At 46.2% G+C, this 17,660-nt stretch overlaps 1 protein-coding gene across 1 annotated transcript in view; it reads right to left on the reverse strand.

Annotated features, from left to right (window-relative positions):
* The window catches only part of UNC79 (unc-79 homolog (C. elegans)), a 216,593-nt gene that overhangs the window by 12,806 nt on the left and 186,127 nt on the right, over window positions 1-17,660 (reverse strand). The window contains exons 43-47 of the mRNA XM_004681598.2: window positions 16,165-16,269; window positions 8,423-8,500; window positions 3,924-4,013; window positions 1,255-1,430; window positions 191-377 (exon numbers count right to left, since the gene is read on the reverse strand). Of these exons, the coding sequence (XP_004681655.2) occupies window positions 191-377; window positions 1,255-1,430; window positions 3,924-4,013; window positions 8,423-8,500; window positions 16,165-16,269 (636 nt within the window). The remainder of the gene's footprint in view (window positions 1-190; window positions 378-1,254; window positions 1,431-3,923; window positions 4,014-8,422; window positions 8,501-16,164; window positions 16,270-17,660) is intronic.

Raw genomic sequence — 17,660 nt, forward strand, 5'->3', positions numbered from 1 at the left:
GAAGAAGAGATAGGCTGGGAAGTTAGACAGCTCTAAGGAAGGCATGAGCACAGGGCTGCTTGCCTGCCTTCCACAGGAGGGCAAGTGATAAGAGCCATTTTCTTCTCAGGACAAACATAATGGGCTGATAAGGGTTCCATCAGCAATTTCCATGAATGCGTAGGGTCCTAATCTCGCAGAAATCACTTACCTTTGACTGCTCTGGAAACCCGATGAGGATAACGATGAGATGGTCTGCGATGTGGGAGCCTGCATCCAGGGGGATCGGCAGACACGGGGAGGAGGCGCTGGGGCACACGGCGTTATGGGTGAGGGAGCCCAGGAGCAGCCAGGACAGCAGGCGGATGTGGGACACGCACTCGATGAACTCCTTCGGCCTACGCGGGACGGGGCAGTGAGAGGTGCCGTGCAGTCTCGTTGGGGCTCAACAGATACAGGGATTTAAAGTGTGGTCTGACAGGCAATTGCACAAAATAAAACCCCAAGGAAACAGAGCGCCTGCAGAATGATGTAGCCACTCTCCAGGGTCCTACATTAATCCTGGATCTTAGCTTCTTGAGCAAAGCAGCAGCCTTTGGTAACACAGGATTAAAAATCTTTTTTTTTTTTTTACAAGCCTGGCTGACTTTCTGACTAGCTTCTTTCTCTGTGTTCTTTCCTCTCATTAAGTTTCGGACATCCTCACCTAGAGAGGGGAAAGCTGAGGGGAGACCGCTTCCTGCGCCAGTCCTCTCCTGCCATCCGCATCCCCCGCTCCGGCCTCCCCTCGAGTCAACCACAATACTGCAAAATGGTAGACTCAAGCCTGCTCCAAGTTGCCAAATAAGCCAGCCCCACACCTCTCTCTCTCTCCTTGGCCTCTCTTCGGGAGCAGAGGCTTGCGCCTAGCTCTCTGTTCCCTTGAGATTTTGGCCGGGCTGCAATCTAAGCGCCTTGAAGGCAGAAGCCAGACAAGTGCTCCACACATACCTATTGATTTACTTAATGAGTTCAAATTAAGAGCTGAAGTGGCCGTTTCAAGCTCCAGGCTTTTGTCACCCACAGGGATGACCCAGGTATCCCTAACAGGGGAAGTTTGATTGACAGCATGCCCTGCGGCCAGCAAGGAAGTATGGGGTGGGTCTCGGCTCCCACCTCCCAACCCTCAGCCTCCACTGCCATAAACCTTCGGCGCTTTTCTTAGGTCTCCGTGAACCCCAGGAACCAGGGTGTCGCCCGCCTAGCTCCCCTCTTTGCCGGGAGAGCAGGCCTTACCCCTGTTGCATGGCAGAAGGGGGATGGTAGAGCCAAGGCAGGTGGCGAACGACAGCCTTGCTGTCCCTGTGGTTGCCCCGTGAGATCTCCATGGCTGCGATCTGTGCCAAGCCGACTTTGAGGTGTCCACCAAAGGTGTCCTCGTGCAGAGGCTGGGAACAGGTCTTCATGTGGCTCTGCAAAACCAAAGAGCATTTTGTGACTTCGACAGAGGACCCAAAGAGATCCCAGGTCACTCTGTAGAAAGGCCATTGGAAATCGCCACCCTCTTGGCCAACAGTCCAGTTAAGCTTCTTCTGTGGCTTCCCCGTGTTGTGGGATTAGGGAAAAGCTCCTTAGCGTGGCATAGAGGGCCTGGAGTGCTGCTGGTACTGCAGACCCAGGCAACTTGGCCCTCCCCGTGGCCCAGCGACACCCAGCTCCTCATCCCTCCCACGGCGTCCTCGCCCATGCTGTTTGCTCTCTGTGAACTATCCTGCTCTCGTCACCTGATTTGCTACAATTCATTCTTCATGTTTTTGCTCCTGTGTCACTTTCTCCAGGAGGTCTTCCTATGACAAACTTCATGATCCTGTCAACTTCTTCCTCATAGCAGTTGTACACATCGGAATTTAATGTTAGTTTGTATGACATTTTCCTTAAAATTGGCTTTCCTTAAAATTGCACAGTATAAACTAAATGGGGCCAACAGTGTGTCTGTTTGTGTTTATCATTGCACCCCCAAATACCCAGGACAGAGCCTGACACGTATACAGGTGCTCAGTATATATTTGTTGAGTTTAGAAAAACTCTGCTCGGTGTGGCCTCACATAAAGGGCAATGAACTGGAAGTTGAGACCTAAGGTCTAGGCCTGGTTCTAACATAGTCTCACGTCCTGAGAAAAAGCACATTTCTGATCTGTTTACTAACGTGTAAAGTCATCAAGGATCTTCCTATTTTTCCCTGCACTGTATTTTGGAAGAGGCTACAACCACGCTAAAAATGCTCAGGTAGTAGCTGTCCCCACTTATTTATATAATCAAAGCTGTTTAAGTGGGGCAACTGGACCCAGCAATCAGTCACCCGGGTATGGCCACGCACCCATAAGCTAGGGACGTATGCTTAGAAACAACGGGGCTTAGCTATTGCGAGAAGTCATCAGTCTAAAATTGTGCGCCCACTCTCCACCTGGCCCTCACAAGTCAGTCCGTACCCCAGGAAATATTTGGAACATCTGAGTCCAGTCGGGAAACTGAGTTGGATGACGAAGGGTTCCTATTTTTAGCTGAACTCCTGGGCTGACAAGTTCCTGTTTATCAAAAAGGACTCATACAGTGCCAGGCTGCAATCTGGCTGCTCCCTGAGCCCTGTTTCTCTGTCTGGACCTTCTTCAAAACCGAAACTATCGCTCTTCTAGCTCCCTAGTCCACTCGTGGCAGGGAAGTTGACTTGCCTCAGCGATTCATGCCACCTTGAAAAACAATCAATGAGCTCAACAACTTCACGAGGGTTTTGTCTACATGCAAATTAAATTTTGTTCTTCCAGTCTTTTAATTATCCTCTTGAAGAAGACAGCTTCCATGCAGATAAAAACCATAAACAGCTCAAATTTGCATAATGTGTTAGTTAACAAAAGGCTCTTCGTGTGCATTACTTCATAGCAAACCCTCACACAGTCCCAAACTTAGGTCTTATTCAACTTTATTTTGCAAGTGGGGAAGCCACAGGTCAAGGTAGTGAAAGGATGCTTTTTTTTTTTTTTCCTGTAGATTGTTTTCCTCTTTATTGATAGAATCAATGAACATCCCTGGCAGAGAAGGCTGCAAGGATCCAACAAAGCACATTTGGAAGTGAAATCAAGATTTCAAACTGAAACCTCAGTCTTGCTCATCCGGTTTTTGGTGATAAACAGCTTGGGTCAAAAATTTTAAAAGGAAAGGCCAAACAGGAAAAAAAAATCAACTAAGATAAGCTACCAGGTTAATCAGGATGGGCCAATACTATTCATTTTCTTCTCTAAACATTTTACTTAAGTGCTTGACTAGCGCTACTAGCTCAGGGTTCCCGCCACAGGCCTCGATCTGTTTGTAGACTTTGGACTCAAGCTCTTTGAGAGTATTTCGAGTATATTCAAAAGAACCTATATCTTCAAGGTAGTGGACGCAGTACTTTTTGATATCTGTGTTTTCGGTCCTCTGGCGCAAAATGTTCTGCACTTGGGTGCTTTCAGGTCGCGACCAAATAGCATGAATGGTGGGGACAGAGCCACTACAGTATTGGGTCCGCCCAGACACAAACCCCCAACCCGCAACTGCGTGATAGTGTGACCTTGGGCAGATGACTGCACTGTGGCAGGCCCCAGCGGCACTTCTGCAAAATGGGTAACGCCTTACTGGGGGGCACTGTGAGACCTGAGTGCACTTCTGCAAAACGGGTAACGCCTTACTGGGGGGCACTGTGAGACCTGAGTGAAGGGCATGGGCTGCACCAAGCTGATGCCGCGTAAGGGCATCCGTCTGCCCCCTCTGAAGATGTACAGCTCTGTCCTTCAGCCCCCCCAGACCTGGGATCTGGGTGCATTCCCATAGTGCCTCAGTGGCCTCCCAGACATCAGTCGGTCCCCAGAAGACCTGCTTATTCTCTCCAAATGCCTGTGCTCTGTCCATCTCGGTTGGCCAGGGCCTCTCACCTTGAGTTTGGTCAGCGTGTGCATGTCTGCCATGAAATCCAGCACCTCGTTGATGTACTGCCGCACACACTCCATGGCCGCCGTCCCACACTGAAACACAAGGCCGCACGCAGAGTCAGGCCTCCCTCCCGCCTGAGACAGGCGTCTCGCCCAACTCCACGCTGTTTACTAACGTCGTTTCATTTTCTGGATTTCTGACTCACGCCATCCCTCTCAGCAAAGGCTGCGATGGTCTGCCCCCAGTTCAGACAAAAGGTTTGTGGTGAAGAGCCAAAGGAATGAGGGCAGCCCGGGGGAGACAGGCTTTGAGTGTTTTTTTTTTCCCCCCACAGACTTTGGTTTGCTTGTTTTCCAGCTGGTTTGCACCCAACGACTGAGCCAATTAGAGTCACGTATACCAGATTCTCTATGATGGGAGGCACCCCAAAACTATAGAAACGTTATCACATGAGGGAGCCTGAGATACACAAAAGATATGTGCCCCCAGACTTTATCACCAGAATCTTGAGCACTTTTCAATGAAAAAAAATGTACATAAACAAAGATCATGTTTGTAAAAGAGTCAACAATTCTTATATTCAAGTCACATACCAATTATCTCCTCATACCCATCAGGTGTGCTGTGACGTAGATAAATGAGTAGCGTTCCCGTCAGGGACAGAGAAAGGTAGCAACCAGCCGGTCCTCTTCCCCTCACAGGAGTGGGTGGTGAGAGATGGCAAACGCAAAGAAAGCAGACTTGTGCCTCAGGTTATTAAACGGAGTAAACCTGCTGTCTGAGGCAGTGCAGTGAAGCTCAGGATTATAAGCAAAGACAAGGCAGCGGGACCGGCAGGCTGCCCCAGGCACCCCGCAGGAGAGAGCCCACACTTCAGGCTGGGTGCCACGCGGATTAAAGCAGGTCGTCTTTGAAGCTGTCTGAATACTACGCAGAGGCCTTTCTTGGCTTTCTTTAGGAAAATCTGGAACATTATATACTTAACTAGCTCACCCAGTGGCTCCCATTTCCCATGTTCATGTAAATCTGCACAGCACTGAACTGTATCACCTTCTATCTCTTCTAGAATGTTACGCCTGTCAGCTCCTCTGACAGGATAACAAACAGTAAAATAAGGTCATTGGAGCTTCTGTCAGAGTGTTTTCCAAGCATTTCCATATGTTCTAAGGTTTTCTTCTTTTAATTTAAATCAAGTGAAGGAATTATAAAAGGTTATTGTGGCCCTGCTTTTAGAATATTAATCCTTTAGTGCAAGAAAGGATTTCCCCTTGATTTATTCCATTTTCTCTGACCTTTCACATGTCATGCAAATAGGAGCATATACTCTGTGAATTTCTTGAAAAGGATTTGCTTCTTTTGGAGAATATTTTATACCCTCTTAACTGGGCAAATGTCACAGAAAATAATTACTAGGAGCATTATTCAATATTTGTCTTTTAAGTTTGAATTTCAAAAAACGAGAGCCAAGAATTCACTACTACCTACTGTGTTCTAGAGATAGCATCTGCATCTAATGAAAGCCTTAAAATAGACTTTGTAGTCGGGATAATCTTAGTGAGTCATTTATACTTACAGAACAAAGCATACAATTTCCAATGCCCCTTACTTTTTTTTTTTTTACTTTGCAAAATGTAAATATAAGATCAGATGTGTTGTTTAAAAGCAGAGTAAAGTCACGCTCCACTTGTTTTGGAAGTCCTACATTTATTCCAACAGGAAAACTAAAATTGAAAACATACTCTAACCTCAAAAGCAGAGTCAATCATACCAAAGTCTTCCTCAAAACTATATCTTACAGTTCCTTTTCCTAGATTATAAAAATAATCATGTTTCATGCAGAAATATCAGAAAATATAAATTAACAAAAAGTGAAAGAAAAAATCACTATAACCCTAACCACTGTCCTCACCTGCCAGGCAGTCACTATTAATAATATTTCCTTCCAAATCTGTTGACTGCATGTAATACACACACATAAAGTGAGACATCCAGGTTTTCACAAGATAGAACTTTTTTCTAACCTTTCTAACCTAATCCATCACAAGTATTTTTCAGATAATTTTCCTTAAAAATTGGATTTGGTGATCAAATAGTGTATCTTAAAGACATACCTTACTTTATTTTAAACAATACGCTAGTGGTAGACAATTATTTTTGTCTCCATATTTTTGCTAATTTTAATGACCGCTTCAATAAACATAGTTGTAAGCCATTCTCATGTGCAGATTTGAATGTTTTCTCAAACATATTCCTAGAAATAACAGATGGCCCCATTGCCCTCATTAAGGCAGTGGTTTGTAAGAACGCCCGTGTCACCACATCGTCAAGTCTAATCATGAAGAAAAACCTGCTGATCGGCTCACTGATTTTTAATATTTATATTTCTTCATATTAATTCCCGATTGTTAGTCTATTTCAAATGGCTAAGAGGTGACCGAAAAGAGCCATGTGTGTATATTCTGTACCTGTTACTTTTTTGTTGTTGGAATGTTTATCTTTCACAAGCTTGTGTGTATTAGGGACAGTCTTTTTAAGTACCACAAGGTAGCACATACTAAGTTTTAGTGTGTTTAAAAAAATAAATAAGGAAGGAAGCCCCAGCAGGGACAGCTACTTGCCATGCACATTTCCCGGTCAGGCCCGGAGCCCACAGTCCTGCTCTCCCTTGCGCTCTGGTCGCCCCGTGGCTAACCAGGGCAACAGGCACACAGAAATGTGCACAGCTGGCCCACGGATCCTCGCCGCACGCCTCGCCCTCCCTCCCGGGCTGCAGCTGGCTGCCGAGGACTGCCAGCACATGGCGGAAGGGACGGATCCTAAGCGTCACTGTTCAAGTCCTCTGCCTTCTATTCATGAGTCAGCGTTTAACTTCACGTGAACAAATGAGGAGCTTTTTGTGTACGTCAGCGGCAACAGGGGCTTTTAATCTCATCACACCTTGCATCACTCTAACCACTACAAGACCTCCTAAAAATTAATCTTGCCATTCTACTGTCAGCAAACTATTATTAAGAAAGAGTCCGAGATGTGGACAAAGATGTAAGCACAAAGATGTTTACCACACATTCCTTACAATGACAGATTCTGGAAGTAAGGGAAATATTTAGGGGCGGTAATGGGCTCACTCATCCCGGCCTCTATGCCTGGCCCCGTGCACGTGTGTGCTGCACGTGTCAGCTCTTCAGCCCATGAGGCCCTGCCACCTGCCATTCTACAGACAACACGAGTCAAAGGCTCATTGCTTACTTCACTGTCTGGACCACAGAGCTAGAAAATGGCAGGCCTCAAACTCAGGTGCCAGTCTGAAATCCAGTCTCTCTCACCACTGTTCTGTGCTCCAGTCACGGGAGGGGAATACCCTACAGCCATTAAACTGTGGGGAAAATGCTTGTGCCATATGAAACCAAAGCTGCGTCTATATGATTTCGACTTTGCTTGAATGTCGAAAAAGAGAGAAAAAAATACATGAATATGTTAGCAGTAAAATCATCTCTGGGTTGAATGGTTATTTTTAAAAATTTCTCCACATCAAAAATTTAAATGAGCAATATTTAAAAAAAATAGTGTTTTGTATTATGGATAAAACTGATATAAACTAAAATTAATAAAACTCTTTTGGAAAACAAAATAGGAATATATGACATTAAGCTAGCCCTACTTTCTGAGGAACTTAACCCAAGGATAAACATCAAAATAGACATGAAGATGATCTTTGTAGGAATATATATATGCGTGTGTGTGTGTCTCTGTTTACATATAAAATGGAAAACATATCAATTTCCCACACATATAAATTTCCAATAATTTGTGAATAAATAAGCAAATCAGGATGCTGAATAATCCACACCTGGACAAATTTTCTTAAACAATAATGTTCTTATTTCAGGGGAGAGGGATTATAAATAGCCCTTTTCCTTTAAGTTTTTCTTCCACCTAAAATATAATTTTCTACAGTTAATAATAGCTAAAATCTCTGAGTTTGTTACAGCAACCTTGTGTCAATGTGCTATTAAGAGGTCTCATCTTCAACCTTGTCAGTGAGAATCTCAACATATTTTGCCAAATCATTCACCAGTTGATGATAATGAAAACTTTTTTTTAATCTTCAGAGGAATTATCACAAAGGAAAACAAGATAATACAAAGCTTGTTTCTTTCTGGCAATAGTTACATCAAATTGGTTAAGGGGAGCCAATGTAAGAAAACTGATTCTGGAAAAATTGAACTTTAATCAAATCTATTTGGTATGTCTGGTCATTTCTTCCCTTTCCTTACTTAACGCACTACTTCAATTATTTATGCTTCCTGGAATTAAAAGTTTCCAATTGCCAGGATTAATTTAAATTTTCAGTGTTGCTCTTTTAAACAAGATGTTAATGTTTTCAGTTTTACAGTGTTAGTTATGTCTAAAGTGAGTCAGGACTCAGGCCAGAAATACCTCTTTGCTAAATGAGAAAGTGAGAAGAAATACAAAATGCGACATCCACTCAGTCAGGACTTACTCCAGGTACAGAGGCAATCATCTGCTTGGTCAGGATTGTTGACTCAGCTAGTTTGGTTCCAGCATCTGCACAAATAAACTAATAAGAAATTGAAAGGATATTACTTTTAAGAGCATTTGGACAGTAATAAGTAATTTATAATTTTATTAAGTTGGCTTAAATTCATTAGTAATTCCTTTTGTGGCAATCTGTCCTAGATCTAAGGGTTTGTTCATCATGGCAGTTCATTCCTATCAGAAATTCAGAATCACAGCACTGAGGTAAACACAGCGATTCCTCTTGAACCCAGACAGCTACCGGGCGCTGAGCGGGGCCTCCGTCAAGGAGACAGGAAATACATGAACTTGTCAGATTCACTCTCAAGCTGCCCCACTTATTACTTAGCACAGTTGCGGGACTTCCACAGACTTTCTCATTCTGTCACACAATTAGAATGGAGGCAGAAGCCGTCTCGCAGAGATGCCTCTCCCTCCGAGGCCCCTCAGCTTGCCCTTCCTCCTCTCCTTTTACCTGCTCCATTCGCGCTCACCCTCTGTGCCAACGCCACCAGCTCCCGCTCTACCTTTCACTGCGGCCGTCACCACGAGATGGCAATGAGTCTGTTTCTCATGCTGTTAGGAGCTTCCTGAGAGAACAGTCTCAGCTCACCCCCCGCCACACGTGGTGCCCGACACCTTGCAGGGACTCAGCAAGCCTGTGTGCAATGAATCAGTTAACCAGTGACAACCTGAGACGGTGAGGAGGGTGAGTTTGCCAGGTTTTCACAGGAGTTGTCCACTAAATGCAACATTCAATTACTGATTCGTGGTTTGGGAGAAAATGTTCAACATAAAGTCTTTGGCTTGTTAGATGCCCTTGGTGCCTGGTTAATCTACCTTTCCTGGTCCCTGGCCAGGGGCCCCGAGGATTCCAGGCAGGGCCAAAGCTGCAGCTGGAGAGTTCTGAGGATCTGAGAGGAGGTTTGACACCGGCATTCTACTCTCACAACGCAGGGGCACAGAACGGCACGTGAGTCACAACCACGACCTCGGCAAGGCAGGCTCAGCCCTCGTTGACGAGGGAGAGCTGGAAGGGAGCGGAGGAAAGTCTCACGGAAGCCTGAGGAGGAACTGGAGGCAGCCTTGTGTCAGACTGTCGGGGCTGAGAATCTAAGCAGGAGCCATCGGTGGTAGGTCTGCAAGACCGAGGTGGGGCTCTGGAGCTCACGGCCACGAGCTGGCTGCTAGTGTGGGAGGCAATCTCCCACGAAAGGTATTTCAGCACAGGTCACTGAGCTGGGGGAGTAAGCGGAGCCACATGGCCCAAGTAGACCCGTCTTCATGTCACCTTCTGTCATTTGCATTTGCCCCAAGAGACAGTGACTGAAAACTGAAGGATCATTAACCATTACCTCTGAAGCTGGCAGAGAACCCACCAGCAAGTGACACTTAGGAAATACCAAAAATTTTCCATTATTTTATTCCGGAATGCTATGTCTGCTTTCTAACTTGGATTTGATCTAATCTAAGGGAAAGTAAATAAATAAATCAGGTTAAAAAAAAAAAAAGTGAGGCCTATGGCTGTGGCACAAACCTCCATGTGGAACGACAGAAGCACCCGGTAGGGAAAGAACTCACTGCCAGACGGGGCACACGTTCCCTTCAAGCGTATTTCAAAAGCCATCTGCATCCACGGTCCAAGAAAAACTAATTTACCTTCCAAGAACTCTGTCAGGACACCATGTTTTAATTAATTTCTTTACAACGGAACCGAACACTAAGGGAGATCAGAGGGGAGACAGGGAGCGTCAGAGTTAGGGGAGGGGTTGGAGTAAGCTGAGACTCCCTGGGGCAGAGCTCTGAGTGGGGCTGGCTGGAAGCCGCCTGCTCCGCTCGCCCTGAGGAAAAGGTAAATTTTCTGAAGAAGCAAAACTTCAATTCAGTGCCTCTATCACCGCTCCCCCAACCCCACACAGAGGCCTCTGCCGCTGCCATAGGCAGTGAAGGGGAATGGGGCGCACAGGGTGAGCTTGTGGCCACAGAAGTGTGGAGACAGCTGCCAAACCCAGTCTGATTGGTGCTAACTATCGAAGGCTAACTTAAGAAGTCAGAATTAATAAAATGCCAGAAGCCTAAAAGTTACAAAAGTACCCGGAAGAATCTGGTGTACCAAAGGCAAGATAAAGTACAAATCATCGACTTTTTATCATTACCTCTTGACTCAATGTGATTTCACATAAAATTTATAACTAAAACCTTAAAAAGACGCTCTATCTATGCTTTTGACATGGCTGCCAGCCGAAACTGGAAAACTCCAGTATGATTTTGTAGACTGGCTCAAAATATAAACATATGTTGAAAGCAGAGGGGAAAAGGTTGGTGGCTGTAAGAGGAAAAAACTCTACACTTTCGGATGTACCACCAAAATATGCGCTCCTGCGTGAAGACAAAAGAACAGAAAAGAAATGGCTGTATCCATTATGTGTCATTACTAAATTCATTATCAAAATGATACTCAAAATAATGCCTCCACCTCTCATCCCAGAGTGATCAGATTATTACTAATGCAACGAACATTCACAACCCACGTCAATAGCGACTGAATTAAGAACAAAGCCATCTCTCTGCCACATCTTTGTCCTTCAGCCCACAGGCAACCTCTTTAAAAGAAAACCTCTCACCCACATGATTTCTCACAGCTTGAAAATGCAGCTATACCCCACTCCGTGGGGGGATGACATGCAAATTAGTAGGCCATCTACTCTCCGCATCTAACAGGAACTGAGGAAGCTTTTGATTGGAGCTTCTATAGTCTTCCTATGGCTTTTAAAGAGTCATGACTCAATTAGGAAAGTTTTCCTTTAATCCCTATCTCCAGAACAATTATAATAACCAGCATACATGAAATATCTCCAGAAGACCAGCAGGACAGCAAATGTTTCCAAGAGAAAACAAAAATGTCAATAGCTCTGAATTAAGAAGCGAGACCATGCATCTGCCCACCTGGTGGTCCACAACTTAGAAGCTGAAAGTACACCTGTTTATTCTATGGTGAAAATCACCTCCTGTCCCCATGCCTCCTTCTCTTTTAAGCAAAATCTACTAGAATATGTAAGGCCAGCTCTCTATATGTAAGATTAAGGAGTCATGACTAGACACACACAATGTAGCAGGCTGGGAAATGCCCTATGAAGTCAGCCTCTGGCAAGAGTTGCGCCCATCACTGCCATCACTACCCTGAAATGTTTAGAATTTGGGTGACATCCCCTGGGCAAGGGTTCTATTGTTCTTGAAGGGGACTCTCTTATTGCCAGGGTGGTTGGTAAACCATAAAGTTACAGTCTACCCAGGGAATATAAATGATGCCATCTTTGTGTGGTCACCTGTGAAGTCATTAGAGAAACAGCACACGAAGCGCCCCAGAGGCTAAGGGCCATGTGGGCTGTAAGGATCCAGGGAAAGGGGTGGGGCAACTGACTCTTCTCCTGAGTGGGCTTGGGGCCATTCACGGTGGCTCACGAGGGGCGTTTTTCCTCCCAACTGTTGCTTTCTTTTCTGCTTCCGAGTTGCCTTTTCTGTTAAACCATCATGCCAGTGCCCGCAGAAGGTGGCTGCTGACGTGTGTGAAGGAAGTCACTGTCCACACTGAGCCCGGTCCTGCATGTACCCAGGACCTGACGTTGCCCCCTCCAGCCTGACTGCAGGCAACGTTCTCGGGCCCAAGAGAAGCTACCGGAGAGCAGGCTCTGCCTCCTCCAGAGAACACCCGCAGTCAAGGGCGGGAGGAACAGGAGCACAGAGGCCTGCAGAAAAGGCGCTGTTCACAAAGACGGACGGCAGATGCTCCTCCAGGGGCGCCCCTCTGCGTGACTTGGCCTGAGCCAGGGAGCGAGGGAGCCACCTCGTGAGCCACAGTGAATGGCCCCAGCCCCACTCAGGAGAAGAGTCAGTTGCCCCGCCCCTTTCCCTGGATCCTTACAGCCCACGTGGCCCTTAGCCTCTGGGGCGCTTCTTGTGCTGTTTCTCTAATGACTTAACAGGTGACCACACAAAGATGGCGTCATTTATATTCCCTGGGTAGACTGTAACTTTATGGCTTACCAACCACTCTGGCAATAAGAGAGTCCCCTCACTTGTGTTTCCCTCAGTTCCAAAGACGGTTTACTCTAAGGGTTTACAGGATAAAGATGTATTACTTCAAAGCTGACTCGATGTTGAACATTTTGTGGTGAAGAATGCGGAAACATCTTCAGTGAAGGTGTTCCTCACGGGCAGGATCTCAAAATGTCTCCAACCTGAAGAATTTCATACTTGAGTTTTTGGTTTAACCCAATGACTCAATGCCAAACACATACTTGCTCTTCAAATAGAAAATCACTGTGTGAAGATGGCATGTAAGAATCAAGAAAACACATCCAGAAGAGTTGACTTTTTTGCCTTCTTTTCCGATATCTAATTTGTTTTTGTTATTTATTCACCTAGCTGGGATGCAATAATCACTGTTTTCATGGTTAACTAACGCACTGGGCAATTTGAGCTGTCAGAGTTCCTTCGCTGCCTGCGACAAGTACTTATTATGGTTGACTAATGTACTTCATAGAAAAACCAGGCCTCCAGATGCAGTCACCATGTGGGGTGCTAGACCCCAAGAAGATGAGCCACGCAGATTTGTTCTGCTCAAGACTGGGGGCAGTTGAGGGGATGCTCTCTGCTGCCCACAGGAAAGCACCTTTAGGGCCTAAGAACCAAGGCTGTTTTCAGGGGGCGCGTCGCCAGCCCAAACGCTGCTAGCAGCAAGTGACTTCTACATACTTTCAGCCACCTGACCTGAGTCCCTCGCAGGCTCTTTCACTAAGCCAGGTTCACGGCCTCTGCAATAAGCCACGCTGACCCACGGATCTTTGTGGTCAGTTTGTGTCCACGTTACTTCTGCTCAAAGGTGGGGTTGCTCTGATGTGTGAGTTGGAGGGGTTGGCCAATGGCAATTCACTGGAAGAGGTTCAAAGTCTGTCTCTCTTTAGCAACACAGAGACCCCTGACTGTGATTTTGTGCGTCTTCCTCATGGGCGGTACAGTGGCACCATTTCCTCTGACTGTCCTGGCCGACGCCCATAGCTGCTGTCTCTTGGTCACCTTGGCCCTCAGTGTGCCATGGCAGGGAGCTCTGCACACACAACTCAAGACCATGCTTCATGGACCAGCCTTTCACGACACTGCAAGCCTTTAAGAAAAACTCAATTCTGGTCCCAGGGACTAGATGTCCGTGGTATGGGAGAGCGGGGTTTGGTGCCAGTTAGTGAATGTGGCATTCCTCTTTGCCTGGGGAATGCCTGAATTTCTTCTGTGCAGCCTTCACGGCCATGTGGTCCCTCTTCTACATCACTTCCTTCCTCAGTAACTGCCTCTCTATCCAATACGCCGTGACAGAATTTTTCGCTATGTTTCAACTTCACCTACTAGAAGTAAACTCATGGAAGTAAGGGACCATAGCTTAGTCACCCATGTCCACAGCCCCTGGGCCAGGTCGGGGCCATCACAGATTAGCGAGCCTTCCTCCATCCCAGGGTGAGTGCGTGGCTCCCCTCCACGGCTTCGTACAGCTCTCCAGTGTGATGGTCAGCACGTTATCAAGATGGGCCTCTGCTGTCACAGCTCTAGCCAGAACCTAGCCACAAAGAGGTGGGCAGTAAACCTCCACAGTGGAATATACTGCTGAAAAGTCCAACAGCAGAGACTCATCAAACTTCCTCTAGGCATTCAGTGGAGTAAGAGAAATGGTCAGATTCTTATGCCGCTTGCCTCGTGGAAATCAGCTGCGGCCTTGAACTTGCTAACACAGAGGGCACTTGGGGCTTGGGCACAGGACACGCTTGCCTGATGGCGGACCCTACAGCGTGGGCATGAGTAAGTGTGCACACTGGGCCTGGAGGCCGAGGCTGTGAGGGCGGCATCACACAGAGATGGGGGGACGGCTATGAGAGAATGCGTGAGTAGGCGAGACTGGGTGAGAAAGCCCAAAGAGGAGAGGTTCACCGGGGATGGGGAGACCGGCCCGTGCCCGGCCCATCAGCATCTCTTCCTTGCCAGACTGCAGGCAAGTGCTGAAAGAGCATTAAAGCCCGAAGAAGCCACAGGAGGTTCCGGGCTTCTCTTTATCCATCTGCCTGAATCTACATAGAACCTGCCCTGTGCTCGCTTGCACTACACAGTGACAGAAGACAGGATCAGTATGCAGAGAGATGAGGGCAGTGATGAGCGCTGTTATGATAATCCAGGCAAGTGATTGAAAGAGCCAGGCCAGGTCGTGCCCCTCTCTGAGTAGATCTGTGGTCAGATGCAGGCACCATTGCTGATGCCAGTGTGATGCCGGGCAGGTCACTGAACTCCTCTGAGCCTCACTCCTCATGGGCAGCACAGCTCAGACGGCTGAGGACTAAGTGACGGGACAGGTAGGGCACCCAGCGCATTGCCTGTCATGGAACAGGTGCTCAATTAATGTTCCCTTCTTCCTCATCTCTCCAGAATGGCACCCAAGGTACCTAAGATTCAGTGAAGCCTGCCTGATTCCATAATACCACACTTCCATTTTCCTTCAGCCATTTAATCTCAAAGTTGTAAGCCTAGAGTGGTCTTAACATTCATCAGGAAAAATCAAGAGAACCGTGACCTGGTTACTGGGCCCTTTCCACAAAGACAGCCCTGACTGATACCCAGAACCCAGCTGCAGTGTTCTGGCAAGTTTTAAAATCCAGCCTCCACCTGGGGGAGCAAAGGTCCAGGTTACCTGATCCTCCACTCACACTTCCAGCACAGTCACCTGCTTTTTCTCCACCTCTTCCTCATGTCATCATCCTCAATTGACTATACTTTCCTGCTGCAGATACCCACCCCCCAATTGTTTGAAACCTGTCAGTCTCTAGTCCCAAGCCCAAGCTCAGGCTAAGACACTCGCTGCATCCACCAGTCCTCTGTGACCAGTTTGAGTGCCACTTCCTCATGAAGTCTTCCTGGATTTCAAACAACGAGGCGGAATCCTTCCTGCTGTCAACTCGGCCCTAGGACTTGTTTCCCTCTCTTTCTCTCATGGCATTACTCATCGTCTGAGTTTTGATGAAGATACCACTGCCTAAGATGATGAGAAAAAGACCCCCACGGGTGGTGCGGGTGGTGGGCTTTAGCCCTTCGTAAACAGCCTTACAATCAGAAGCACAATCTTAGGAAGCTTTTCAGAGCCTGCCTCTGGCATGCAAGCCACCCTGCCTCGGCGCTGCTATGGCTGCTGATTCTACCACTCCCTCCCCCCGCCCTGGTCGGACTCAGCACACCCAGGGTCAGCCCACCCCCACTCCCACCTTCGCCTTGCTTCCCAGAGGTTTGGCAGCCTGCCCATAATACCCACCGCTGTGATCTGACTTCAGCCTGGTCCTCTATTTTGGGTTCATTAGTCTTGTCTGAACTCAAGTACTTCAATGAACTGCCCCACACTTGCTGGCTACCAATTTCTCAATGTCAGAAATTATCATTTTACTATTCTTCTGTACCTCAGAACTGATTCCACAGTAGGAAGGAAATAAATACTCCTTTTTGGGTCTTTTTTAACCAGTGAAAGTATATAGTATTAGGTAGGACACAGCTCATATAAGATGCTTTACTTCTCATCTCTAAGTAGAGATATGTAATTTAGATACGCGTCCACACCTTTCTTTAATTTTACAAACACCGCTTATCTCATGAAAAATATTTACAAATAAGGTGTAGACCTACCTGGACAAGCAGAAGAAGGTTTGTATCTGGTAAAGGAGACTTGAGCTTTAGGGCCTGCAGAAGTTCTAGAACAACACTACGAGACAAGTAGAATTTATCCCGTTCCTAAATAAAATAGAATAGAAGGTAAGCAATTTCTAAAAATGCAGTCAGAATAGATCTACATCTAAAGAGCTTCCAAAAGACTCACAGGCCAGAGACTTTTCCAAAAGGTAAGATAGTATTTAAAAATGCACAATGAACTGTGCTTAACAAATAAGCACACCTGAAACACATTTTAATGGAATGTAATTTCAACAAAAAGTAATAATGAAGGTACATTGCAAACCCTGGGCAAAAAAGAGATTATCTACTGCTTTCATTTATTTACTTTTCATCCAGGTGACACCACCTTACAACACTGTGCGTGACTTCGAGGCCCCGGGCTCACCCCTCCAGGTGGGAGGGCCACACCACACCCACCACTCAGGCACTGGAAGCTCCGAAAGAGCCCATCGTGCCCCCCCCCACTTTGTCCTCTGCCCTCTCCCTCAGCTGTAGAGAAACAAAGCAATGGGGGAGGTAGCGGTTGCCTTTTTTTTTTAATATAAGAAAATTAAACTTAAAACAGGAAAAAGGGGCATTTTTTGGTATATCATGAGTTTAGTGCTTAAAAACATGTAATTTAACGGACAAGAAAAAGACAGGCTAGCTCCTAAACAGTGCACCCACAGGGCCTGGCTTTATGCACAGTGGGGAGGTTCCAAGAACTGCAAAAACTAAACAAATCTAAAAATATACTTCTTCACAGAAAATGAGAAACATGTACAACACTTCTTTTCTATCAGCATACAAATACACTGTAACTTCCTTCACGCCATTCTATTTTTTCTTATTATTTCTTTTCTTTTCTAAGAGAAGTAGCATTGCACTATAACATGAGAGCGAGCTCAGGTGTGCATCCTGAAAAACAGGCATGAGTGTGTGCAACGTCACGTCACTGCTAAACGTGCTCCCCATGGGAATTGTTAGAGCCATCACTTCCGGCAGAAAAACAGAGGAGGGATGGGTTATGGCCCCATCCATCTGCGTCAGGGATGCCATTTTGCTTCAAAATGCTTCTTTATAATCAACGAATCAACATGGAATTGATGAAGGTTACCTATTCAGTGCTCTATTTTCTTGAAATAGCCACCATTTTGAATCTGTTGTTCATTACTTCATGCTTCTTTTACACTTTCACTACCTACAGATGCTACCATTAGTGTGCATGACCTTGTTTCTTTGTGCTTTCTAGTTTCCTGTAGAGGCATCATGCCCTGGGAACCTTCCTGCAACTTTGTCACTATGTTATATTTTTAAATTAATTCCTACTGACATACACAGTTCTCATACATTCAAATATACAGCTGAGTAATAGTTATTGTGTCCTCCACTGTTAGATTTTCCTTAACTATGTGCTGGACAATTTTTAAAAAATTGTTTACAGAAATTGTTTGCGAACTGTTTTCCTACCA

This window comes from Condylura cristata, unplaced genomic scaffold (assembly GCF_000260355.1).
Source record: "Condylura cristata isolate star-nosed mole 26May11 unplaced genomic scaffold, ConCri1.0 scaffold00013, whole genome shotgun sequence".
Lineage (NCBI taxonomy): Eukaryota > Metazoa > Chordata > Mammalia > Eulipotyphla > Talpidae > Condylura > Condylura cristata.